The sequence below is a fragment of the Nasonia vitripennis genome, chromosome 2 (genome assembly GCF_009193385.2).
Source record: "Nasonia vitripennis strain AsymCx chromosome 2, Nvit_psr_1.1, whole genome shotgun sequence".
In the NCBI taxonomy this organism is placed as follows: Eukaryota; Metazoa; Arthropoda; class Insecta; order Hymenoptera; family Pteromalidae; genus Nasonia; species Nasonia vitripennis.
Window position 1 is genome coordinate 28,355,680 of NC_045758.1, and position 25,647 is coordinate 28,381,326.

The window sequence follows — 25,647 nt, forward strand, 5'->3', positions numbered from 1 at the left end:
GAGGGGGGCGCGTTGCGCGCGACCGACTGAATTCGCTGTCCCGTCGTCTGTCTGTCTGACGAGAGAGACTCGACTGTGTGTGTGTGTGTGTATGTGTGTGAGTGTGTGCGCGAGGGCTCAGCTGCGCGACTGTGTTTGCTGTGCGTGCAGGCGCAACGCGCTGCTGCGCTGTCGCGAGATGCCAGGCGCGGGACACCACACTGCTGCTCGCTGCCCTGCAGCACTTTGGCTGTGACGCTAGAGACATCTAGAGACTGCTGTAGCAAGTGGCCGCGAGCCTCTGCTGAGCTGAGAAGGATATGGATTTTTGAGGATGTGTTTTGGAGTTTTGATGATGGAGCCGTTTTGAGAATGTTCAGTTTGAATTGATGAATGAAAGTTATTGTAGGTACTGATTATTTAATTTTTGAATAGTAGAGGAGGTACTGCTATTCGTTTTCGAAAAGTTGAATGAAAAGAAGCATTCATCGCGAATTTACTAACGATAAATGAAATTTGAAAGCTATCGAGTCTCAGAAATCTAACTGTCACTTTCGAATTTTAACGTTCGAACAGAAATTACAGCGACGAATAAGTAGAACAGATCGAAACAATAGGCATTTTGAATTTGCCGCCGAAACAGGTGATCATCCCCTCTCGAACGGCAGCATTGTTGACAAAAACGATAATGGCTGACGTGTTGCTGTCGAGCGCTTGACATTTCTGCTCGATTTTTTACCTTCGCGAATAAATACATCGCATAATCCTCGAAAAATTACGCCCAGTGCTCGAAGTGTCAATAGTGAAGTTTTAAACACTCGGCTCAAGATCCCGTATCGACTGAGAAACGCAACGAGAAGGCAGTGGTGCATCGATCAGTGCTCGAGTCCAGTCCATCTGCAGCGTATTTTGAGGTTATGAAAGGGGCTGGGCTGAAATCGCATGCCCGTCACGTTGGCAGAACTGAAAAACTCGTGTAACCCTGATGGCGGCAAATTCAAATTCAAAAACATCGTGTTCTAGTCACAAGCAGGTATTTCACACTCAGAAAGACTAACTGCGGCATTGAATTTGAATGCCATACCTCCTCAAAATAATCACCTCATCGCTCGCTCGCACGAAGATGAACGGCAGATGACGCAAGCTCTGTTTTGAATCCAGGTGCAAAATTTGCGATAGCTTAAAAAAAGTACTCGTGTAAATTCGTTGAAGAAAAAAAATCCGAAATAAAAATGGGAAACACCGGGTTCAAGGAGCACTTCGAAGTGGCCAAGAAGACGGGCACACTGAACCTGTCGCGCAGAAAGCTCGACGAATTCCCGCAGCAGCTTGCGAGTTTGGTGTCGCTTCTGCGTACTCTCGATCTGTCGGATAACAAGTTTTCGAAGCTGCCTCTGGACATAGGGAAATTCACGCTTTTGAAGCAGCTGAACGTGAGCGGGAATAGACTGACGGAACTGCCCGATGTTTTGGGAAATCTGGTGAAACTGGAGACTCTGAACGCCAACTCGAATCAGATCAGCGTTTTGCCGGCGTCGCTGTCGAAGCTGTCGCATCTCAAAATGGTCAGTACTGCACAAACGATTGACTAGCAAAAATTAATTATTAACTTCTCAACTAATCTAAAAATCCTTGCATCGATGCGTAGGTGAACCTATCGGACAACCGCATCACCGCCTTCCCTCTGATGTTCTGCGGTCTGAAGCACCTCGACGTCTTGGACCTGTCCCACAATCGTCTGACATCAGTCCCGGACGGCGTCGCCGAACTGCACGTTACCGAGCTCAATCTCAACCAGAATCAAATATCCGAGATCTCGGAGAAAATAGCCGACTGTCCACGTCTGAAGACGCTGAGAATCGAGGAAAATTGTCTACAAATCAAGTCGATCCACCGGAGAATCCTCGAGGATTCGAAGATTTCGAACCTCGCGGTCGAGGGTAATTTGTTCGAAATGAAACGGTTTCCGGATCTCGACGGCTACGACAAGTACATGGAGAGATACACGGCCGTAAAGAAGAAGCTGTTCTAAGGGAAGGTTGTATTGATCTTTTTTCATGGATGAGATTCGATATTTCCGGCCTAGGAATTTCCGATGAGGGGTGGTTTTCATTGAAAGATGCAACGTTTTTGAGACCCGAAACGCATAATGTATTGTGTAAGAGAAAAGATGATATTTTATTTTAATTGTTAAAGTGAAAATTACTCGTATAGTTAGCGATAGTGCACGGCTGTATTTCTCTATTGTTAGATATAATTATAAGCACGCTATAGTATTTTTTCAAAGCTTATGGATTCTAATGATACGATAGACTCCGTACTTCTTGAACATAATGCATAATAACGCTTACAAATAGACCTATTTCTTTTCTGCAAAGATTTTTAGCTTAATTCTTAATATATTATGCATACGAATAGACTATCATTTATTTTTCGAATTTGCGTTTCATATACTCACCCATACATCTTCCCTTAGATAGATTTTGATAATCTTGACGAATGAAGACAATATGTAACTGAAATTTGACCAAAAGCTACAATAAAATCTAATTTTTTGCGCAACTTTTATCTAATTTTTAGATAAAATATAACAAGCAAGGGGACTTTCTCATGAACGTAATCGTGACTGAATATATAAAATGTTGAAAGTATGAAGTATATATACGTATATAACATTAAATCAATTAGCGTTTTTGTACATACAGTCTTTACACATTTTTGATGTCCACTTTTTACGTTTCTGTTAACAATTTGCACAATCTTTACAATTGAATTCTACAACGATCAAATCTCTATTGAGCCATATACATATAGGTATTTCACTGAATTTCGTATCGATGTCGTGAAACTTGTTTCCAATTCGATCATGTTTACCTTTTTTTTCGACTGCATAATAAGAAGCATCACAATTTTTTAAGTGTATATATTTGTTACAATAATATATTGTATATGTAAATAATTACAATGAATCAGCGAGCTATGTATAGCAAATTGTCAAAGCTGTTCGTAATAAAAAAAAAAGTTTGTTTCCTCTAGTAAAAGGCTTCTCTTTCATTTATCCCTAAGTGATTACACTTTAGCCAACCAACATAGGCGATAATTATAATAGTAATTTGTAGAGGCTATAGGCACTCCGTAGTTTGACGCATTGCCCAAGAGAGTCCGATAAGAGCCTCCGCGACGACTTTCCTTAAAAATCAGCGAGCTTTGCATATCGTTCGATGAAAATTCAAAGCGGCGTTTCCTTGTCGCTAAGCTTACTTATAAAAGGATCGACCGCAAAGTTGACCGATTCACCAGTGCATCGTCACCGCGAAAACATGCAGTTCTCCCAGAAGAAGGTCTGTCTAACCCTGGCGGTTCTCGCCATCGCCGTGTCTTCGGCCAGCGCCAAGAGTCGTGAGTTTTCTTCATTGACGAAACGTACGTTAAATAAAAAACTAAAATCCAAACTCTTTCCGAGCAGTCCAGAAACGAGACGCAAACCTGCTGACGTCGTACGACGAAATGTTGAAGTCGATCGACAATCTCCGCAACATCATCGTCGCCGGTCCAGCCGTGGCACCGATCGCCGCTGCATCGAAGGGTATGATCCTCATTCTTGACGAAGCGGTTGGCGGCAATTTAGCCAAGCTCATCAACAGCATCATGCCCTGCAAAATCGACGGCACAGCCACCAGGTGCGAGGGTAAAGTAGACATGAAGAGCGTTCGCGCGATCGGTAAGAAGATAGCCGATCTCATACCTCTCGAATCGCTGCCCAAACCCGTGTCATCTGTCGTCAGAATCGCCAAGAGTATGCTCTAGCTGTTTTGGCTTGAAAATGTTGAAAGGACGTTGGAATAAAATCGATCGTTCGAATTTTTTTCATTATACCAATATTTCGAGCCCATTCTCCGAATAAATCCAGAACCACACGGTATCTCGACATCAAAGATCGGCGTCGCGCTTCGCTCCCGATTTTCTCTCCTCCAAAAACGCCTCGTCACCTCCGCACCATTTCGTTCCCATCATCCTCTTTCTCTCTTGGTCTCTTCATCCCGATGCGGTAAAACAATGAGAATCGCAGCGCTCGTGTCCCGTCGACGCGCGCGCGGGCAGCGCAGGAAATAAAGCCATAAATTCCTCGCGGCTGGATATATTCGACAGCAGACAGGGAATTTATGAAACGGATCCATATGTATGTGGCGAACCGCGAATACATATACATATATGCACAGCTCTATATAAGTATAGGTATAGTCCTCGCTTCTCTCTGCGGCTCCCTCTTCCTCTTCTTCTTCTTCTTCTTCTTCCTTCTCTGTCTCTAATGCATATGCGCCGCGGCATTATTTCCGAGGGCCGCGTCCGAAAGAGATCCGGCCGAAGGAGGTAAACATATGTGAGGCGCGAATAATTTGCCCTGTTATCTCGGAAAGATGCGCGCGCTTTATTATCCCCCCCGAGGTGTCGCGCGCGCGCGCGCGCGTGTTTGTGTGTGTGCGTGTGCCTAATGGGAAAAAATATCACGTATGCGTGTGCTGGCGGTCCGGAAAAATCGATACTCCGCTCGCGAAGTTTTTTCTTCCATGGAAGAAAGCTCGGATTGTCGAATATTTTGTTTACTGTCATAAGTATACATACGAGAGCTGTGCAGACACTCCTGTATCAGGAGCCAGCAGACCCTGCGCTACGTAAAAATTTCTTCGCTTCAATCGTTCGAATTTCCCGCCATAACCTCGAAACTCTCCTTTTAAATAATCGCGATCCATCAAGTCCCGAAAAATTCCTGTCGCCAAGAGAAATCGATCTCCAATTCGATCGATCACTCCAGCAAAAAGCCGTTCAAGGGCAAGGACGATTCGGGCGTACGCGACTGCGAGGTTTCCCGTCCGCTAGAGGCCGCCACTGTGATGTTCCCGGGCGACCGAACGCAAGTCGCATCGTACGTGAGCCGACGATGTTTGGCCGCGGCGCGAGTGTGTGCGTGCGCGCGTGTCGTTTACGGCTTAAAGCCTCGGCTGCAATGGAGAACTCGCGGAAAAGAGAGAGAGAGAGAGAGAGAGAGAGAGAGAGAGAGAGAGAGGAAGAAGTGAGCGGCGTGTGGTATTTCTCGACTGGGATTAACCATTTTTACGCTGCGCCGAGCGATGATCATCGGGCCCGATGAGAGCTCGGAATTTTTCGCTGCGCTCATTGCGCCGTGTATTATTGGTTCGACCGGTGGCCCGCTGACTATAGGTGGGGTATCATTTGTTTTAATTGGGTTTTTGGATCGGAATTCGGCCGGTTGGATTTTTGCTCGCTTGGAGAGCGCGCGCGCGCGTGCGATTCAGTACGTGGAATTGTTGCGCCGCGGGTTTGTTATTGTTTTTGGAATTTTTAAAATATGTTCGATGCGTTTTCCAAAATATTTTAATGAGCGTGTATTGCTTTTTTTGTTTGTTTACACATTGCATCGAGATCCAAAACATCTTTGAAGTATTAAAATTCCTCAGAAATTGAATTTGTTCCATTTTATCTTTACTTTTATTCAACGGCTATTTCAGTTTTGGACGAAAGTTTGGAGGAATATCAGGCGCCGTCGTATTATTTCACTGCACAATTAAGCTTTTGTGACGTCATTCTCGTTACAGTTTCTAGATCTCTTGAACGTGCGCGAGACGTGCAATAAAGGGCAATTACTGTATAAGACGTTTTCGCGCAGTAATTTCAAAGGTAAGTGTTAATAACCAAAGGGTTCCAATTATATTCGTTAACTTGATTCGCATTTGCTATATCTCGTAAAAGTTGAAAAACTGAGTTGAAACGATATATATCAAATCAATATCAAATTTTGATCTTTACACGACTCTCTCCAGTACAAACGACCTTGAGACTATACTCCGAGTTCGCGCCGTGCAACCCAAACACAATAAATCACAGAGCCATCAGCAATGCCCTAAACCCTATAGGTACAACGCGCAAAAGTTAATAACACACGAAACCGCACTAAATCCCTCTCTCGCTATATCCGCATCTACAGAGAGAGAGAGAGAGAGAGAGAGAGAGAGAGAGAGAGAGAGAGAGAGAGAGAGAGAGAGAGAGAGAGAGCAAGAGCAAGTCCGCGCAATTAACTTTAAATACCCGAGCCCATTAACGCGCGTACCGGCCCTTTAACGAACTCTCCTCTCCTTCGAGCTGCATCACGTCAACGGCAGCATCGGCCAAGGTCCCAAAGTAAGTATATACCCATCCGCAGACCCTCTCCTGCGCTGCACCGCCGCGCGAGAGAGAGAGAGAGAGAGAGAGAGAGAAAGAGAGAGAGAGAGCCAAACAACGGCAGCAGTGGCGACCACAGCGCAGAGAGGCCAGCTGATCGGAGATCTCGCGGAGCGCAGGAGAATACTTAGCGCGCAGGGCAGAAAAAAAGGACAGCGAGCCGTCCTCGCGACTGGCCCCGCCATCTTTGCGTCTCTCTCTCTCTCTCTCTCTCTCTCTCTCTCTACGCGATATATATGTATACACCGGTGAGTAAAAAAACAGCCGGCCCACAGTATAGTGTTCTATACACTTGTGCAGCACGCGAGTCGCCGTTGCGCAGCGAGCCTAAGCCCCCAAGCGTTCGCTCGCGAGCATCGGCCTACGCGCGTGTTAGTGCGAGAGAGCACATCGCTATAACTCGCGCCGAGCTATACCGTCGCGCGGCTTGTGTGTGCGTGTGTTTCCCTCGAAGATGGCGGACGTGTTGGCCGCGGTGGCGGCGGCAGCTCGAGGAAGTTACGAGTTTCGTGATGCTGCTCAGCCGCGCCGACTCTAGCGGCCGCGAGTCCTCCGAGTCGAGCGTCCTCGCGGCCGAGGAAGGTACTCCCGTCCTCCTCTTCGCCTAGGACATCCTCCTACACAGCTATATACTCGGCACTAGCATCACCCTCGACCAGTGCATAGTGTGTCTCTCTCTCTCTCTCTCTCTCTCTCTCTCGCGCGCGATATATTCAGAGACGCGCCCCTCGAGGGAAGCCTGTTGTCGCGCACGAGGAGCTGCTGGCTGAACCTCCTCTTCGGGGTGAAAAGTAGCCGCCTGTGTCTGTACCACCTACCACTACTCACGGATCTTCGGTAATTTCTCGAGCCGTTGCGGCGCGTGCTTTTGCTCCGTCTCTCTCGCACTCCCGGGTAGAGCAGAGAGCTCACTACCTAACTGCTGATTCCGCTCCCTCCGTCTGTCCGTCTCTCCTCGCCTAAATGGCCGACGAGCTGCGGTGAGCGAGGCTTCAGTACGCTGTACACACACAGACACACACAGACACACACACACACACCGCCGCGGCGACGACGACCTGAGCCTGCGGGAGGATGAGCCACCCGGAGGAAGGACTTTTCTAAGCTGCACTGCCCGGAGATCCAAGGTAGGAGACTTTTGTTGATATGGGATACCTCCAGGGTGTGGGATGAGAGATGCCTGGGTTTCTGTGGGGCTGGTCGAGGTCTATGCCTGGCTTGGGTCTTTGCGTGGAAGGCCTTGCTAGAGGTGGGCATTTAAACAAGCAGCAACATCGCTGCTGCGATAAGGCTGGCCTTGTGATCCAGTACGCAGGACGGAAGGCTTGTTGTGGAAATGCAGAGTTGAGTGCTTGACTGCTGTTCATTTGCTGTTTTATTTTGCTTGGATAGTTTAAAAGCACGTATTTTATTTAATCTTATCGCAGCGTTTATATGACAAGCAAGTTATTTACTACTGGTATAGGATTTCATGTTGATCATTTTCAATGATTTATTTGGCGTACATTATTAAATAATATAAATAAAAAATTGCAGTCAAAAGTTTGTTTCATACACAAGATGTTTGCAATAACAAATAGTTGAATCCTTTAAGTTAGTGAACTCAAAATAGAGAAAGCAGTGTATGATACAAAGATAGCCTATGTCAGTGCAGTTACCCCAGTCATTAATATTAAAATATTTAAATTTCCATTTGAATGTTTTAACTATTCAGCAGATTTTATCTTTACAGAATCAAAATAAGATTCTGTTACATTGTTGAAGTCAACAAAGCCTTTGATCAACTAGATTTTACAAGATGAATTAAATTAAATCACTGGATTTAATTACTACACAATTTTTACTACTTTCATAATAAACACTTTGTGTTATACATAATAGCAGTATTACAAAAAAGCCATACCATAACTCAATTTTTTTTTTTAAATAAAAAATTCAATTTAAAATTTTTATTTGATAGAAAGGCTACAATATGGCAGAGTCTGAGGAGAGTTCGGCATCTCCGGATAGTACAACAAGAGAACGCCTTGGATTTGTCCATGGTGAAGATGTTCTTCTCCAGCACAAAGATGGCAAATACTATCTTGGAACGATTGTGGAGGTATGCAACATTCATCCATCATAATTACTCATTTCTATTTAGATGTAAAAGTTATTCTTTTATACTGGTTATTATTTTCTGGGTTCTAATTTATATAATGGTGTATGTATTTTATTCTGTTTTCCTATAAATATTGAAAATTAAATAATATCTAGGTGGACCTGGCGGGAGAAAAGTGTCTTGTCAAATTTATGGACAACACATCCGCCTGGTCATCAGTTAAAGAACTGACAAAACTAGCATCAGAATCAGATGTCACATGTGTTCTGTGTAAAAAGTCCCAACCTAGAACTGACAATGACATTATTACATGTGACAAGTGTGGCCGTGGTTATCATCAGTTCTGCCATCAGGTATGAATCTCATTTTTTTAACTCATAATTAATCCATTATTATACCAGGTTTTGAAGAGTTAATTTCTTAATTGGTGTAATTATAAACGACTTGCAGCCTCAAATCAAGAAAGAGGATACGCTTCCAGATGCACATTGGAAGTGTAAAAAGTGCTACGACTGTGAGCCTAAAGCCCCAAAAGAGATCAAAAAGTCTATGGTTAAACCAAACATTAGAAAAGTATGTAGTGGCAGAGATCAACCGCTTCCACCACCAGAGGACACAACAAAGTTACCGTATGATGTAAGTATCAAGTGATCAATGATTTTTTCTGTCATATCAGGAATCAGAGTTTAAGAATTTATGCATGAAATTATTATGTTACAGCCTGAAATGTTAAACTGGGATTCACATCACAGAGTGAATGCTGAACAAATATACTGTTATTGTGGTCTGAATGGTGAATGGTATACGCAAATGTTGCAGTGTGCTCGCTGTAAACAATGGTTTCATGAAAAATGTATTGGCTGTTTATCGTACCCTCTTTACAGTGGAGACAGGTACATGTTTATTTAGATACAAACAGTTACTACAGAAGTATACCGTGTACTTACTTTGATAAAATACTAATGAAACATTTTATTTTGTAGATTTTATGTGTTTGTTTGTTCAATGTGCAATTATGGCAAGGAATTTGTACGACGATTAGAATTAAAATGGGTGGATCTTGTTCATTTGATGCTGTACAATCTGACAGTTTATAACGCGAAAAAGTACTACGACCTAGATACAGTGATTGTACCTTACGCAAATGACAATTGGAACACGTTGCAGTTACCACCAAGAGTAAGTGAAGTGCATACATTTCTATATAAATATTGAGATATCATAGATTCCTAACAAATGTATTTTTCCTAGATTCGCGACGTAACTGCACAGGTCCGTAGGGAATCCATACTCGCGATATTAACAAACAATAGGAATAGGTTTAAATGCGGTAGAGAAATAAAGAAGCGCACGACAATTTGGGGATTGAGGGTAAGGCTGCCACCGCCTTGTCCAGTCGTCAATCTTCCCGAGACTGGCGTTATTGACGACTCCGTGTTGCGGCGTTGCTGGGGTGCTAACAAAAGACTGCAATTTCTTTCTCCGACTGCTGGGTGGGTAAATTACAACGAATAAGACCAAGCGACATGACTTCCAAAGACTTATATTCCTTTCCTTTTTATGTTACCCATTACACCCATTAGCACATTATCATTACCATACACTCTGTTCATTTCATTTTGATTTTTTATACCTTCGGGGATTAAGACAAATTAAATAAGTTGAAGAAATTTGTAAAAACGAGTTTGTTTTTTTTAGGCTTTTGTCTTTGCCAGAAAGCACAAAGCAATTACATGCATTGAAACAGAGCTTGGCGGAGAGCTTAGAGATACCTGTAAACCCATCGGATGTAGTAATGCGTGGTACAATCTATCAAAATTCCGAGGTTGACCAGAGTTCTGGTCCTAGTCCAACTAATCAGTTATCCCAGACATTAAGAGAAAGGTACATATCGTTGAAAATAATAAACTGCTTTTCTCTGTTTGACTCGATAATTTTTCGTTTCACTGCTTGACATCATTCTCTCTAACGGTATCTTGTAGCGCTAAAAATAATTTCTCGCCTCTGTACTCTTGCTATTTTTCTCTGAACAAAATAATCGAAATCCATGACGTGATTCAATAAGCATCGATCACTCACATTCATCGCATACTGCACTTTCGAACATCAATGCTTCGAGTGGTTCCGATAAAAATATTTTTCAATAGATGTCGCTCTAACGATCATGCAAACGAACACAATTGATGAAACGTCATTAATTACATGCTATCAACACTATAAATCCTTCAATCGAAAATCACCTAGATACTAGAATCTCAGTCTGTCGCGAGCTGCTCCGGTTTTCACGGAGCCGGAGCAGTTGCATGTAATAGATTCACGACCGGAGAATTGCTTCTAGATACAGCGGAGGCGGCTTTGTCAAGAAGTCCTTCCCGTTCCCAAAGCTCAGCATGCAGAGGAGGCGACGACTGATGACGACGACGCTCGTCAGCTCGCGCGAAAGAATGCTGCGCAGGCAGAAAAAACGAGATAAGACTTGCACCGAGGGCACATTCAAGTCCCAGGGCATCAGAGAAGCAAGGTATCGCAAGGCTCGGAAACTGTTAAAGAATGCTATTGCCAAGGTATGAGAAACTATGAGTGCATTCTTCGCTTCTTTTAATTTACTTTTTCTGTTTCTCTGAGCAAACAATTTGAAATTCCAAAATCTTTTCAGAGTAAATCTCGGAACGCGGAAGCTTCAGAGTTGCCGCCAACGCCGCCGACATCGGTTTCCGGTCCTCCGACGCCACCGGCAACCACATCTTCGGGCATGTCTGAGATCTCCGTACCGAGCTCCATAGAACTTCTCCATCCGCTGCAGCTTCCAACGCCTTCGACGCCGGCGGACACAAGCGGTGACGAGACGAGCTCCCGAGGTACATTAGACTCGTTCATCCCACCGCCCAAAGATTTTGAGGGCAAAAACAATCCGTTCAGAAATCTCAGTGAACTGCTGGGTGTCGTGGTACCCTCGTCTCAGGGTGTCTGTAGTAATGGTTCGAGCTGCAGTAGCAGCATTGCACCTACGCCAGTCTTCAATCAAAGTCCGATCACGTTGCCGCTGCCCCTAACGCCTGTCATCTCCCAGCCACCTATTGTACGTCCGGCTAAAAGGCAACTTTCCGAGAAAGATATCATTATTGATAGGAATGGACAGGTGAAGAGGAGACGACAGCATAGACGCGGAAGACCGCCTTCGCAACCGCAGTCACTCGTGAGTTATATTATATCGATTGAAGACTTATTAAGCAAAAATTTGTTTTCGTATATTTTGTTCTTTTGATAAGACCAATGTAAATGAGTGGGAAACATTTTTATTAGTTCAATTATTTAGGGAATATATTATAACACTGATCAATTCTTATTCTTAACTCAGAGATACCAGCATACAGCGAGCAAGACCGCGGCAATCCTGCCGGCACGAAACAGCGAAGTCAAGAACAGTGAATTCGCCCGCAACCTGCGCAGTTCTTTCAACAACGCATCCGCACCACAGCAACAAATCGGCAACTATGTAGATTACGCATTAAACGGTCGTCGATTACGCCAACGTGGTCCTAGCACTGATAAGCTCCTGCCGCCGCCAATGCTTCCGGAGACGAGCGGCGCTAGCGCTAACAACTCATCACTGCCAACAGCTGCAGCAGCTGTGAAAAAACCGCAGTCGCAGCAACAGCAACAACCCGGCGCTTGTGGTAACTGCAGCGGCAGCTTGCCCAACTCGCCGGTGAAGTGCTCGCCCGTGAAAAAAAATGCGCCCGACATATCCATGGACGATCTCAAATCGTCAGTGAACATGTATTTTGGCGCCGCAAATAGAATAGCTTCCGGTGAAAAATTCATGGTCCGGGCCAAACGCAGTGGTCCCAACGGACGAGCTCAGTATCTCATCGAATGGGAGGGTCCGACTACCTAACGATTTTAAACGCGAATGGTCCTGTTATGTTCGACACATTTCTTTATTGCTTGTCGAGTACGTAGCTTTGTTTATCTATTTATTCTGTTTTTCTCAGTTTTTACTGATTTCTTTTCTCCTTGTTCCATTACTCTTGATTTGGCTTAAAATTCTAGCATTTACGGAGTAATATCCGTAACTAAATTGTTTTTAAAAAACGCATGGATTTTACCTTGCTAGCGCGGCATTTGAAAATCACGCAGTGATGATGGTGTTCTACAACTGGAAATCTAGATTTTCCATTATTTTTCTTTTATGAACATATAATAACGTAATTTCGAAGCCCACGCGCTTTTGAGTGTTAACTGAACTTCGTAAAATTACGAAACTATTAACACGAGTTCATGCGAACTAGATAATACGAAGCAAGATTTACATGAATTAGTTCAGATCACCCCTTTTTCATGCACAATCCATTTAACGGTTCCGTTGCTGGTCGACGAATTACAAATACATTGCTGATCTTGACTATGAGAAAAAATTATCCTTAACTCTGCTGGTGCATTGTTTTGTACTTATTACCTACGGAATTTTGTATTATTTCCGTAACTTTAACAAGTGCATACCGTCCACAATCTCGTTACAAAAATAGTCTATTCGTATAAATCTTCGAAGAAAACACTCACAAGCGCTGGCCATTAAAAATAATTTAAAAAAGATGTTTTTTCACTTTATATTCGACGAATATTCTTAACTTAAAGTGACCTAACAAGAAAGTCGGTAAAATCTGTATAACTGGAGATCAATGTGATGTCTCCGATTCTGGGGATGAAAGTTAAATGACAAGAAAACCAATAAATCAAGCATAAAAGACGGTCGTTCCTCTAAAAATAAACAGGTATATAATTAGGGAATCTGAGTAGAATCCGAATAGATCTGTGGAGATTATTTTTCGATACGACTGTAGAGGTAGTCTTTGGTAACCATAATCAACTTATTACCAATTGAACGTCACGTACATTTAGTGCGATTTTAATGTATTTAAATGTTTCCACTATAGACTTATGACAAGTTTGCAGAGTCAGAAAGTAATATGCATACATTTGTACAAAAATCACCAACAACCGATACGCGACTTTTAAACCAAATGACTACCCCCTGTAAAAATTGAATTTGTACCTTGCAAGATTTTTTAACCGCATGCGTATACTTGAAGAATCAAATGAGGAAAAACCAAATGATGAATGTTTATATAAATGAGCTTATTAGGTAAAGATTTATGTCGATTTTTTTTTGTATACGATTTATTATGATAAATTTTACATTTTCATACAAATTTATAGTTTTGCCGACTTGAAAAATGGACTGACTGTTGAATGTACATGATTAACTGACTTAATCAAACTACTTTCAATAATGGTCACTCGAAGCTTCCAGAGTCAGTGAAAAATCTCTTTTGTCAAGAGTAATTCAACGAATGGGACTTTGAACGAACTCTTTGTAAACTAACGCTGCCCTTTCTCCTATGCTCAGTTTTACTGTTCAATATTTCCGTGCAAAAGTCTACTTTAACTGCCGTGTATACCTCGAGGTAGTCGGTCGAGCTCTGTGAATTTTTGCGATAGGCTCGTAAAAAGAGATCGAAACAACTGCTTCTGTTGCGTATCTCCTCTTATTTTTCTGCCGAATCGAATGCATGAGTTGAAGACGTTTGTATTATGTTCAATCAACCATGACATGGCGCGTCGTGGTGTGAAGCTATGTAAGCAAGCGTAATATGATTTATTATTCCGTTAAGAAAGTATAGATTTATAGATGTGTATATTACGTACAAAACGCTAAACTGTCAGGCTGAAATAAAAGGAGGTAATGGATATAATGGACACTGCCAAAATACAATCTTATACGAGAGCCTGAAACTGCTGGATGCACTAAGCTGTATTTTTGTTTCTGTATTCTTTTTTTTTATAATTTTTTTAAGTTTTTATTGTTGTTCATAAGCTATTTTCTTTGAATTAGCTTAAATTGGAGGCATAAGCTTAGCACATTTTTACTTACGGGAGGGACAAAACGGAAAAAAAGTAAACCAACTTGAAAGGCCTTTGTCAACCTTTTCGTGGATTTCTAACGCTGTATGTCGTGCGCATATAATGACCAAAGTTAATCTGATCTGATTGAACATTAGAAGACCTAATTATAAGCAAAATTTTATTGAGCCGTCTGTTTCGACGGGTGAGTACCGATAATCCGGAAAAGCTGTTGAGGCGTTTCAAAGGATTGACTCGTACATTGATTCCTAATTAAAGTAAAATATGATGGTTTTGAAAAGATGTAAATTCTAGTGATTTTTGATTAAAAATAAAAAGGGACACTCGAAATTTTAAAATATTAAAAAGTTTGCCGATATCAGATTGTTGCGCTGTCGTTCTATACGAAAATTAAAAAGCAACTTCTCTTATCGGTGTAGCTTGATGTGGCTATGAAATGTTTGTCGAATTATCATTAATGGCCACATATATAACTATTGAAAAATTATAAATACAAAGACTTATATTGTAAAAGTTTAGGCCTTAATTGTTAGGTAGCGTATTAAAAAAGAAAGACGAATCCCAAAGGCTTTCGAGAGCGGTTTACAACGCTAATTTAGCAAATTTATGAGATCGTTTTGCGACAATACAATATGTTGAGCGTTTCCCTCGGCTTTTACGTGAGAAGTTTAAGCATATCCTTTGTCATTTATAACGATCTTATACTTTGTTGCATAGTAGGCAAAATTACATTTATACACTCTGCGACTTACTGTACTGTCAAGTCGATGAACTATGCAAAATCCAAGAAGTTCGACCAAATTTTCGCGGAAAATAATTGTGAAACGTTTGAACTTGCCGCGAACATAAGTAAACGAAAATGTGCACGAAAAGCTAGATGAAGAATTACTGCCAGTATCGTATGTAAATATTGATTCATTTTTATATATAAGATTAAACAAAAACATGTAGCCAGGTATACATAAGTTATGCATACATGCTACCGTTTGTATGGCGTTTCGAGTTTGTACGAATGCATGTGATAATTGTAATAGTAATGAATGGGTATGTAGTTTATAAGGTCTGATGTTGGAATTGATTCAAAGAGATAAATGAAAGAATTATAGTTCTTTTTTTCCTTGATTGTTCAAAGAGCGGAGGGTTCATAAAAATCATGTGAAATTTGAGATTTTTGTTTAACAAATTTCTGCAAATTACGAGTTTAGTTCTTATTAATATTTATTAATTTGAATAAATATTGACACTTTTTTAAAAATCTGTTTACGTATGTTGTATGATAATTAAATTAATCGAGCAAGTTGTTTCAGATAACTTATGCATGCCAGAACAGTGTAAAAAAATTTCTTTTAGTGAAAACAAAAACCATCGTTGCTTGCGAATATTTTTTTTCGGTCGAAGTTTGCGAATTAATTGGTCATTATCTTCTTTTGAGTCGAAGAAAAAGTGTACATTATTTGTTGCGTTCAAATGTTGTTAACGTAAGCAAGCGCCTCTGTAAATGATTAAATGACCAGTGATTAGTTGAAAGAAACAGCCGTTTTTTCATCATGCAAGAGTGAAAAATTCCTACGCGGTAACGGCATTTTCGTATGCATATATTTCTTTTTAACTTGTAAGTTTATCATTTAAGCTTAGTTATTTCGCGACGGGGTGACTAAATAAAAAAAAAGTCAATATACATCGAGCGATTTACACATACGTTTGCGAATCGTCGACTACACCCGCCGAATCATGATCATTTCGCATTTAATTGTTGTTCGTTTTCTCAGTTCGCATAATGAGACTGATTTACTTTTATTTTTCACTCTCTCGCTCTTCAGTAGTAGGAAAAATAAAGCATTTCGTAGTTCGTTAATAATGGGCGGTCGAGTATGGGACGCATACTCGGCGGCCGAATAAATGCTGCCACTTGTAAAAAATTGATAATAAAACATTTTACGTGTAGACAATGAAACTGGTAAATATTATTTTATTTTCCTCTGCGATCCCGTTCTAATTTTGTATTTCAAAACGCTCAAACGTTCGACACAATTTCATCAAGTATTTTACAATTGACGGTACACGGTATGACTGCGAAGTTCCCGATTTATGTAACGAAAATCATAAACTTATTAATAAAAAAAACAGAGTGATAACTGTATAGTACAGCGTAAAGTTTTATAAAATATAAAAAAAATCTCTGACATCCAATTAATCTTTAAGATGCTTGTCATTTCTCCCCTTACAACAATAAAACATCCGTCTCTCAGCGATAAAATTAAGGATTGAATCTCCGCCCGATAAGCCATACGCATCCGCATGACATAACAAACATCAGTCGAGCACGTCCGCAACGAAGTCCACTTCTCATCTGAAGTGTCAAAATACAGCCAGCGTATGTATATATCTCTAAAGCCAAGCACCGTAACAAATAAAACAAACGGCAATCTACCAGTCGAGGAGAAAATCAGAGGGCGCGAGAACCGCCGCAGGTTCGAAGACTTTACTGTATAGCTCGCCTCAGTAGCTGTTGACTCGTTGAATATCAAGCACGTTCGATAGCGGTTTTTTTTTTGCTGTTCGATGAAAGTCTTTTTTGTATGGTCCTCGTTTTGTATAACGTAACATTTACATAAAATCGAGGTATTAGTCGAGGTTTAAAATTTATTTTGATAGGAAAATTAAAAAGGTGAGTGAATGAGTTTGTAGCGCGTTTTCAAGTTAATCAGTAATAAATAAGATAAACGCGTAGCTTGTTGACCTCGAGTTATTTTAAAGCACGATCTGCAAAAACTACTGCACTCATGAATGTCAATTCTGAATAGTCTCGCAAAGCAGTCGCTCAACTTGCATTGGTGACAGAATTTACTTAAAGTGTAGCAGTATTTTTTGTGTCGGTGCTATTTTTAAGCCAATGAATAACAAAGTGCCGGTCTCTTGACTTCAATAAAGTCGTTGTGAGTCTTTGGCTTTCCAAGCAAATTAGATGCGTAGGAGGAATACGTGACTTTTTATTGTATACAACCGGTAGTATAATTACATAGTTATAAGATTGAATGATTTTATCCTTATCGACGATTGGGATCGTTCTATTTATTATTATTTTTTTTTATCATCGATTATTATTCAAGTAGAAACAATAGCTCTTTTATTTTAATTAATATTGTTTTTTTAGATGGCTGCTAACTCACCCGTAAACATCATACAAAAGTTACACGATGGCAAATTTTACAGCGATGAAATGTTTCATAAAATAAGTGCAAAATACATTCGAATAAATCGCAACGAATTGCAATTAAGCAATCAAATTTTGCGAAACGTAAGAAGTTCGCATGTGCATATTTATGACTGGACTATCGAATACTATAGTGTTATTTATACATGGAAATAGAAGTTTTTTTATATTTTTGGTTTCAGGTTGTTTTAACTATGTTACTGAAACACATGAAAAAAGAAGATAAATTTTTCAACGATCTGTTTGGAGACGTAAATTACGCAGGAAGCGTATCTAAAAACTTGAAAGTTTACAAACCTGACGAGTATGATTTGAACTTGGTTATCCGTTTGCCCATCAACTATAAGTTTTTAACGGTAATTGCAATGGTGAATGCTCAACATGCATGAGCCTCAACAAAACTAATGATAATACTCTCTAATTGCTACTACTAATTATACATGTCTAGATCGAACCTGATGACATCCACTGTGGATATGTAAAAATCAGAGCAAAAGTAGCAGACAATGGGTAAAGTACCAACGAAAATCTTATACTACGTTTAAAATGCACTCCAGTTAAATTATAGTAAAAATTAGTAATTTGTTCATAGCATTGACGCAGGTATTTTTTCTCGCATAATAAGCGGTAATTACTTGGATCAAAATAAGTTTCGCGAATGGATGCATAGCGTCGTTAGAAAAGCCTTAAATTCGATCCATTCCGAAAGTAATTCGTCAGTAGATAATAACTCGAATTTGTACATATTCAGAAGTCGCAAAAGAACTTACGAGGTATTTTCACTTTTTCATCATATAGTTGGACTTATTATTTATTCCGAAATTTTCATCGCTTATATAATCGTATACACATTACAGGTGACGTGCAGACAAAGCAATCCTGCTTTTACATTACAAGTCATTTACAAAGCTGCCAACTACAACGTCGACTTCGATCTCGTACCTTGCTTGCAATTCAAGAATAAAGCCGTGGAAGGTTTTAGGCAACCGAAAGGGAACGTAAGTTTGGTTCGAGAAACTCCATCAAATTAGATTCATTAAATAACTGATATAAATATGTAATAAACACATCATGTGAATTCCAGCAATGGATAGCTATAGCAAAACCTTTAAGAGTATACGAGGGAAATCTTTTATGGAGAGCAGGATTTTACCAAACTGAAAAGCGACTGCTTAAGGGTTCGATAGTGGGTCAAATAAAACCCATCATTAAAATGTTTAAAGTTGGTAGCACACGGCATTATTATACCCGAAGTTATGATTCTCTTCTAATTTGCATTATATCTTTATTTTAAAGAAATTTCGGGACGACCAAGGCTGGGATAATATAAAAAGCTACTACATCGAGACCCTGTTTTATAACGAATTGACCGATAAGGACTTTAAACGGGATTTTTGCTATTTTTCATGCACAAGCGTTTTCGTATACGTAAGTACATCTATTAATAGTAACATGATTATATACATCGTGTTATATTGGTATTATACTGTATGATATTAAGACTTAATCGATTTGAAAAATGCCTCTGCAGATGCTGCAGAGACTTGAAAAACATCTAAAAGCTAAAGTATTGCGAAATTATTGGCACAAAGAACACAGCTTGTTCGATTCAGTGAATCCGCAGTATTTGGAGGACTTGGCTAGACAGCTGGAGAAAATTTGATCTATGATTGAATTGAATAAGAAAGATATAGGTGGACTTGTTAAGAAAGACTACTTCAGAAAGGTTTGTCTATTGTATCAACTATATATTTTCCACCGAGATGATTACGATATCTTGATTAATTATTATACTCAATATAGATGTTACAACTCTAAAACGATGAAATCATAAGCGTCGTATCATATGGAATGATTGTGTGCGCGTAAGTGAGCATGGAGCTGAATGGAACGAATTTTATTTCATCTTTTTTTATTACATATCAGTATATTTCGACAATCCATCAGTAAATACGTTAATCTCTACATTGTAATTTTTATACGCATTTTTATTAAATTTTTACAAAACATTATTGCGTTCTTTCATTTCTAGCGGTGCAACTATCATTTTTCTGACAGTCTAAGACAAATAATAGGAATTAATTTTTATTCACTTCCAATGCTTCGATCACACGCATCCGCGTGTCTGAGCTGTCCCCCACCGATCGTATAGTTTCCACGCGCGGCCCTCTAGTCTCAGTCAGGTAGAGATCGATGGCGCATTAAGCAGTACTGCGTAAAGAAAAATAATCAATGAATAATAAAATGCCCTTGTATAATCGGCGGAGCGAAGATAGGTGGAGTTGCTTAGGCGTGGCCAGAGACTCCATTTTCGAGAGTCAAGGGCGGCGTCGCCAATGGCCGCCAATGCCTCTACGCGATGCGGAGCTGATCCCTTCCACCAGTTCCACTCCTCCTTTTAGCCGCGAGTGCGAAGCGACCGAGTGAAAGCGCGAAATCCACACACGCGGCGCTACTTTTATCATTTTTCTCGCGTTGCTCATTCGCATTAAACAGTATTTGAAGAAATTTGAGTTTAGATATATACTATTAAAAATTTCTATGAAAGACTCTAATTCAAACTTCGATGCAGTGTGTGTAATTCGTAACTTTGGGCATATTAAACTCTTTCTGAAATCGCAATCCGTGAATCGAAAGACAGAGTCCGATACACGTATGAAATATTTGTGCGCGCACGCGCAAAACAGCTCTTTTGGACTGCCTCTTTTTGTCAATTGGTTTAAACTCTAGCCAGAGAAGATGACTTATAGCCATCTTTAGAAGCACAGTGGAATTATATACAATAGCATAGCTAGACTGCCTTTTAAGTTGGGCTTAGTGCTCGGGCCGACTCATGATGTAACTGCTCGAGTTTATTCTAATAATATGTATTAGGAGTAGATAATAAAAAAGGAGGCGGTTTATCTTAGATTTTTTTTTATTTTATTTTATTGCTATAATACAATTTGATTGTCGTGTAAAATCTGTCGAAATACACTAGAAGTACCTATGCTTATCATATATTGAATAAAAAACGCGGAAGCATAGCACAGTAGAACAGAACCCTATCGTGAGAATGTTAGAATCTTCACTCATTATATCTATAGAGACATAATTTATAAAAATATAGATAGGGATTGTATATAGGAGCTGGGTTGTAATAGGACTATAGTTAACTTATTTTACTTAGGCAATAGTTATTACGAATAAAACTCAGTACTTTTTACAAGTTACAAGGAATAACAAGTTTTGTTATAATATAATAATAATAATAATATAATAATAATATAATATAATATAATATAATAATAATAATTGGAGCATTCTAGCTTAACTTAGTCAACTGGGCGACTATAGTATTCTTAGTTTTTCTGATACACTTTTAACACAGAAGGTGATTGTGCGCAACAGAGAGCACTATGAGATGATTCGCTATCGAACACAATTATTTTCAGTCCCCTTGTTTGTTATTGTCATGTTAATTCACGTACTCTACGGCTACGTATCAAACGAGTTTCATTAATTTTCATTATTGTCCTTACAACAGTTTTGGAAGATCCCATGATTCTTTATCGCACAGCGAGTCATACTATATAAGTAATCGTTCAAGATAAAAGTAAGATAAAAAGCTTGGTCCTCAAAACTAAGATAATCAAAGATGAATTTACGAGACGTAAAATAAAAAAGTTTATCAGGACTGTCAAATTATCGTATAAGCACCCAGTCAAAAAACACTGGTATTGTTAAAGTGCTCCAAATCAAACTACTCCTCAGCGAGTCTTTGTCCTACTACAGCCAAGAAGGTTCCCACATTCGCATTCTAATATTGCATTGACAAAATGTTGACGAAACAAAAAATTATAATAATAAAGAAATTTGAACGATTGGGTATTCTTAATGCGACGGAAAAAGATCACGGTATACTTCGCTATAAACATTATATCAATTAATAATGCAATATAATAATAGAAACACGATTATAATTTTAAACGCTCCTCAATCGCAAAAGTAAGCAGCGTTACGGCCTTTTGGCCTTCGGCTTTATAACGATTGCGCGCGGTATAAAAATGAAAATATATGTAAAAACAGTTTGTACAAAAAATCGGGAGAAAAGACATATAATATATAAAAAGTACTCGTAAAGGCACATTTGTATATAAAGAGTAGAAAATAGAGTATTTACAAATTTCTTTTTTCCGAGGGACATACACAGTCACAGACTCTTATTCGCGAGGCGAGCCCTAGAATCGAATCCTGTCGGCCGCCGACGTTACAGAAAAAAATAATAGGATAAACATTCGCTTCTCAAAAGAAACAAAAACACGTATCTTTTCTCTCGCAACAAGTCCACGACGCGACACGATTTTATTATGCGAATCGTACACCCTCCAGCTCTTATTCCTTGTCCAAAATATATTAAACAAAACACACACATATCGCAATTCTGACATTGGCGCAAACCACGCTCGGAGAATAAAGTCGCATTACCCATCGACGTCTGGAGCAACTTTATTGCAGTGTATAAACGGATTACAAAATTATGCTAAGAGTCGCGAATTTCATACTTACAAAGAAAACAAAACGAGCGAATAACTAATGAGTTATATACCATACAAAATGGAATGTCTACGTATGGACATCGACGTTCGCTAGATGGGCAATAAATCATTATTCTCCAACCCTTGGAATGCTCCAGCACGTTCTTTTCTACCGCATTTCTTTCTATCCTTTATTAATTTCATGCAACTACTTAATTAATTCGCATCTTTCATTACGCTATATACTGCTCAATTTATCGCTAATACGACGTCCCAGTTCGGGTTAACGTCACTCCGCGGGCATTTATCAGGAAACTCTTCCTTAATCAATCTTCATAAAAAGAGAAAATAATAATTAATCACAGTTCCCTGCTCTATATATTTCTATGTATATATATATAAAAAAGAAAAGTCTCTGTCTTATGCAAAAACGCGCTCCCCCGTGTCTCAGATATAGATAGCGTCGGAGCCCTTATTGCTTTGGTGTCCAGCGGCTACGCCCGCCGAGCCATAGGCGTTCTGAGGCGAGGCCATGCACTCGGACCAATCGCTGTTCGAGTGAGGCGAGCTCGAGGACCAGTGGCCGGGACTATCCGGCGAAGGCGTGGGGAAGCTCTCGGGCGCTTGCATCAGGTGCTGGGGCGTCACGTCCGGACCCGAGTGATGCGACGGCGGCGTCAGATACTGGTAGTACTGCTGCTGGTGACTCTGCTGCTGCTGTTGCTGCTGCTGAAACTGCTGTTGCTGTTGCTGCTGACTGGGCTGCATCTGCTGCTGGGGATAGGACAGGCTATCGAAGTCAAACCCCACGGGGGGCATGCCACCGTGCTTCTGATGCGTCGCCTGCCGCATGGCCGCTATGTGGGTCGGCGAGGTAGGCAGCGAGGGACGACTCTTGGCCGGCGAGGGTGAGCCCATGTAGCCAGCCTGGGGCGAGAGGGTCATGTTCGACTGCACCGAGTGCGGCGGTGATTGATTACTGTAGGGCGGCGAGAGCGTGTTCACGACCATGCCCGCGGTGCCGTTTGACTGCTGGCGCGGCTGCTGGTGCTGCGCGGCCAGCAGCTGATCGTGAAAATTCGGCAGACCGTAGCTTGTGAAACCGTCCGCTGTCAGGTGTCCCAGCTGCTGTTGTAAACTGTAAAAAACAAAGGCATTTTGTTAAATTCAATCTTATACGAGATATTACGCAAGCTAAGTGAATAAACGGAATAATCTCTCGTACCTATTCTGCTGTTGCTGTTGCATCGTCTGGGTCTTGATGCAGTCCTCGTACGGGGGCGGCTGTTTGGCGGCTTGTGCCGCCGCGGCTGCGACCGCTGCAGCTTGCGCCGCGGCCGCGGCCGCGTTCGTTTGCTGCGTGTGCGTCGCTGTGGCGGCCATGAGGGGTGGCAGCGCGTTGCTGTAAAGGCTCGCGCTGTCATAGGGGCTGGGTAGATTGCCCTCGGCCCCCTCAGCACCCTGCGGTATCTCCTGGTTGGGATTGGGCTGAGCGCCGCGTTTCGTGGGCGGCTGCTTCTTTACCGAGGGTTTTCGCCTGACCGAGGCGGCGCCGCCTCCGCCGTTTTCCGATTCGGGACTGTTAGGGTTGCCGGAGCCCGGCTTCGGGCGCTTCTTCGACTTGGACGACTTCGGCGCGTTGCCGATCACCGTCGGATGCGTGATGAGCTGCGGGTGATTCGGTGAGCCTGTGAAGAAAACATTATATGCATTAGATTACGTGACATTCGTTATTACAATTGGTGCATAAAATGGAACATCGAAACTCTGTATGGTAAAAAGAACGAAAACTCACAAGCAAACTTACCTATGAGCGCGCTGTTAGGTATGACGGATACCATCTGCGGCGACCTCGGCACATGCTCATCCAGGAGTCTGACGATGTCATGGTGAAGCCGCTCGCTGGCCACATCCCTGGGCAGTCTGTCCATATGATCCGTGATTTCCCTGTTGGCGAACGTGTCAAGCAGAGCTTTGCACGCCTCGAAGCTACCTTCCCTCGCGGCTAGGAACAGCGGCGTCTCGTCCTTGTCATCTTGGGCGTCCCTGTTGGCGCCGTGCACCAGCAGAATGTTAACAGCATCGACGTTGTTGACGGCGGCGGCCCAGTGGAGGGCCGTCTTGCCGCTGTTGTCGGCCGCATTGATATCCGCGTCGGCGTTAATCAGGTCCGCGACCATACCCTCGGTCGCGAGACGCGCAGCCAGAATCAACGGGGTCGTGCCGTCGTGCATGCGGGCGTTCAGATTGGTGGCGCGGTTGCGCAGCAGGATCTGGAATACGCCCATCGCGTCGGCGGCGACAGCCGAGTGCAGTGGCGTCCGGCCCGTATTGTCCGAAGAGTTGGCATCGGCACCGGCGTCGAGTAATCGTTTGGCGGCGTCTGCACGAGCCCATCTTGCGGCGAGATGCAGCGACGTTTCGCCGCCTTTGTCAGTCGTGGCGTTCAGGTCTGCTCCCGCTGCTACCAGTTCAGCGATCTTGGCAGCGGCTCCGTCCTCTTCGTCCTCTTCTTCTCCGGTGTCGAGACCACCGCCTCGAACAGCTGCGACCATGAGCGGTGTCATGCCGCAAGGGCCTCTAGCATCGACATCCTGACCGAGTTCGAGGCTCGGAGGAGTGAGGACACCAGCCTCGGGTCTGTTGTGAACTTCAGCGGCATCGAGGTGCTGCTGAGTCCACATGCGGGGCTCGGCCTCCTCGTAGTCAGTGACGACCGTGTGATCGCTGGCGTAGCCCGGCTCAATGGCCCTCATGCGTTTCGACGGTGGAAGATCCGACTCATCATCTGACCATTGGGGTGCTCTACCGTTGCCGACGTCCAGGTCCATTCCCATACTTCCAGGTGGCTGTTTGTTGAGGTTGCGCATTTCTTGCCCGTCGGGTCCACGACGACGCGAACGACGGCGCTGTACGCTACCTCCGGAGGTGCGAATGAAGCCATCTGGGAACCAGGTAGTGATCTTGCCAGGAACGCGGCGCTGAGCAGTAACGAGAACACCGATGAGAGTGGCAACGAGAACGACGAGCACCGCACCGATGAACACGTATTTGTAGTTGGTAGGCGAGTCAGGGTAGTCGAGATTGGGCTCGACAACGCTTTCGACCTTCTCGATGGGGAAGTTTCTCGACAAAGAGTGTTTCGACGCAGTGGCGGCCAGATACTCAGCGGCTTCGTTGGCCGTAGGGAAACAAACCGAGCCCTGAGTCATCGTACACTTGCGGTTGTCGATCTCCAGGTAGGCGACGATACCGGTCTGTTTGTCCGTGTAGATGCTGGTGGGGCTGCCGAAGAAGTTGGTTTGAATAGGAGGCTCCCTGTCCCTCTTCCAAGGGAAGATCATGTCTTGGCCGAGCTCGTCCTGTTTGATTCTGAGAGTGGTGCGCAGTTCGTGACCCATGTCTCGCAAGAAGCCGACGACGTTCGCGCGGAAGGTTTGCATATCCATGCGTACCACCACGGAGATGACGCCCTCGGCGAGAGATGGTGGCTCGCGTTCACAGTCGAGACCGTCCCAGTTACATTCCGCGTTGTTGCAGCCGTAATCACAGTGTCCGTTGGCGTAGTGCTTGCGACAGTAGGCATCGTAGATCGGGCTGTAAATGAATTTTTGATTTAGTGACATGGTTCCAATGTAAATGTAGTTCTGTAAACAAAAATAGTAAACTTT

The 25,647-nt window shown here is 42.2% G+C and overlaps 3 protein-coding genes across 14 annotated transcripts in view; 2 read left to right on the forward strand and 1 right to left on the reverse strand.

The window, feature by feature from the left end:
- The first annotated feature begins 7 nt into the window (after nucleotides 1–7).
- Nucleotides 8–16,199, forward strand: LOC100119276 (PHD finger protein 1). 8 transcript variants are annotated; one of them, XR_004226830.2, is made up of 13 exons: nucleotides 3,194–3,378; nucleotides 3,446–7,346; nucleotides 8,180–8,320; nucleotides 8,476–8,673; nucleotides 8,771–8,956; nucleotides 9,041–9,213; nucleotides 9,304–9,499; nucleotides 9,572–9,813; nucleotides 10,019–10,204; nucleotides 10,659–10,884; nucleotides 10,977–11,516; nucleotides 11,679–13,466; nucleotides 13,541–16,199. XR_004226830.2 is itself a non-coding variant. In XM_031924725.2 (13 exons), exons 4-13 carry the CDS (start codon nucleotides 8,192–8,194, stop codon nucleotides 12,216–12,218), a joined length of 2,616 nt encoding a protein of 871 aa, XP_031780585.1. In that variant the 5' UTR covers nucleotides 3,194–3,378; nucleotides 3,446–5,676; nucleotides 5,820–7,346; nucleotides 8,180–8,191; the 3' UTR covers nucleotides 12,219–16,199. The 8 variants fall into 8 exon arrangements, 5 of the variants coding, with proteins under 5 accessions (XP_031780585.1, XP_032452789.1, XP_031780586.1 ...); XM_031924725.2 differs by having other exon boundaries at nucleotides 3,446–5,676; nucleotides 5,820–7,346; nucleotides 11,679–16,199; XM_032596898.1 differs by having other exon boundaries at nucleotides 11,679–16,199.
- An 868-nt stretch (nucleotides 16,200–17,067) lies between these two features.
- LOC103315742 lies at nucleotides 17,068–19,468 on the forward strand. Of its 2 annotated transcripts, XR_004226820.1 has the most exons (10): nucleotides 17,068–17,251; nucleotides 17,400–17,543; nucleotides 17,642–17,815; nucleotides 17,908–17,969; nucleotides 18,052–18,232; nucleotides 18,317–18,457; nucleotides 18,544–18,681; nucleotides 18,756–18,887; nucleotides 18,991–19,185; nucleotides 19,263–19,468. XR_004226820.1 is itself a non-coding variant. In XM_031924515.1 (9 exons), the coding sequence occupies exons 2-9, from the start codon at nucleotides 17,400–17,402 to the stop codon at nucleotides 19,120–19,122; spliced, it is 1,104 nt and encodes a 367-aa protein (XP_031780375.1). In that variant the 5' UTR covers nucleotides 17,068–17,251; the 3' UTR covers nucleotides 19,123–19,468. The 2 variants fall into 2 exon arrangements, 1 of the variants encoding a protein (XP_031780375.1); XM_031924515.1 differs by having other exon boundaries at nucleotides 18,991–19,468.
- Nucleotides 19,469–20,358: 890 nt separating this feature from the next.
- The window catches only part of LOC100119338 (neurogenic locus Notch protein), a 175,376-nt gene continuing 170,087 nt past the window's right edge, over nucleotides 20,359–25,647 (reverse strand). For 3 of the 4 annotated variants that reach the window (XM_031924496.2, XM_031924498.2, XM_008205966.2), the window contains 3 exons: nucleotides 23,772–25,573; nucleotides 23,202–23,664; nucleotides 20,359–23,114 (listed from right to left, as the gene is read on the reverse strand). In XM_031924496.2, coding sequence (XP_031780356.1) covers nucleotides 22,424–23,114; nucleotides 23,202–23,664; nucleotides 23,772–25,573 — 2,956 coding nt within the window. In that variant the 3' untranslated portion in view covers nucleotides 20,359–22,423. The remainder of the gene's footprint in view (nucleotides 23,115–23,201; nucleotides 23,665–23,771; nucleotides 25,574–25,647) is intronic. The other variant, XM_031924497.2, reaches the window with a different exon arrangement.

Bases quoted from the DNA above. Each gene is read 5' to 3' on its own strand.
- LOC100119276 (XM_032596898.1), top strand. From the start codon at position 8,192: ATGGCAGAGTCTGAGGAGAGTTCGGCATCTCCGGATAGTACAACAAGA. The intron at 8,674-8,770 runs GTATGAATCTCA...AACGACTTGCAG, and splicing joins ATCATCAGTTCTGCCATCAG to CCTCAAATCAAGAAAGAGGA. The intron at 10,205-10,658 runs GTACATATCGTT...AATTGCTTCTAG, and splicing joins TCCCAGACATTAAGAGAAAG to ATACAGCGGAGGCGGCTTTG.
- LOC103315742 (XM_031924515.1), top strand. From the start codon at position 17,400: ATGGCTGCTAACTCACCCGTAAACATCATACAAAAGTTACACGATGGC. The intron at 17,816-17,907 runs GTAATTGCAATG...ATACATGTCTAG, and splicing joins TCAACTATAAGTTTTTAACG to ATCGAACCTGATGACATCCA. The intron at 18,682-18,755 runs GTTGGTAGCACA...TTTATTTTAAAG, and splicing joins CCATCATTAAAATGTTTAAA to AAATTTCGGGACGACCAAGG.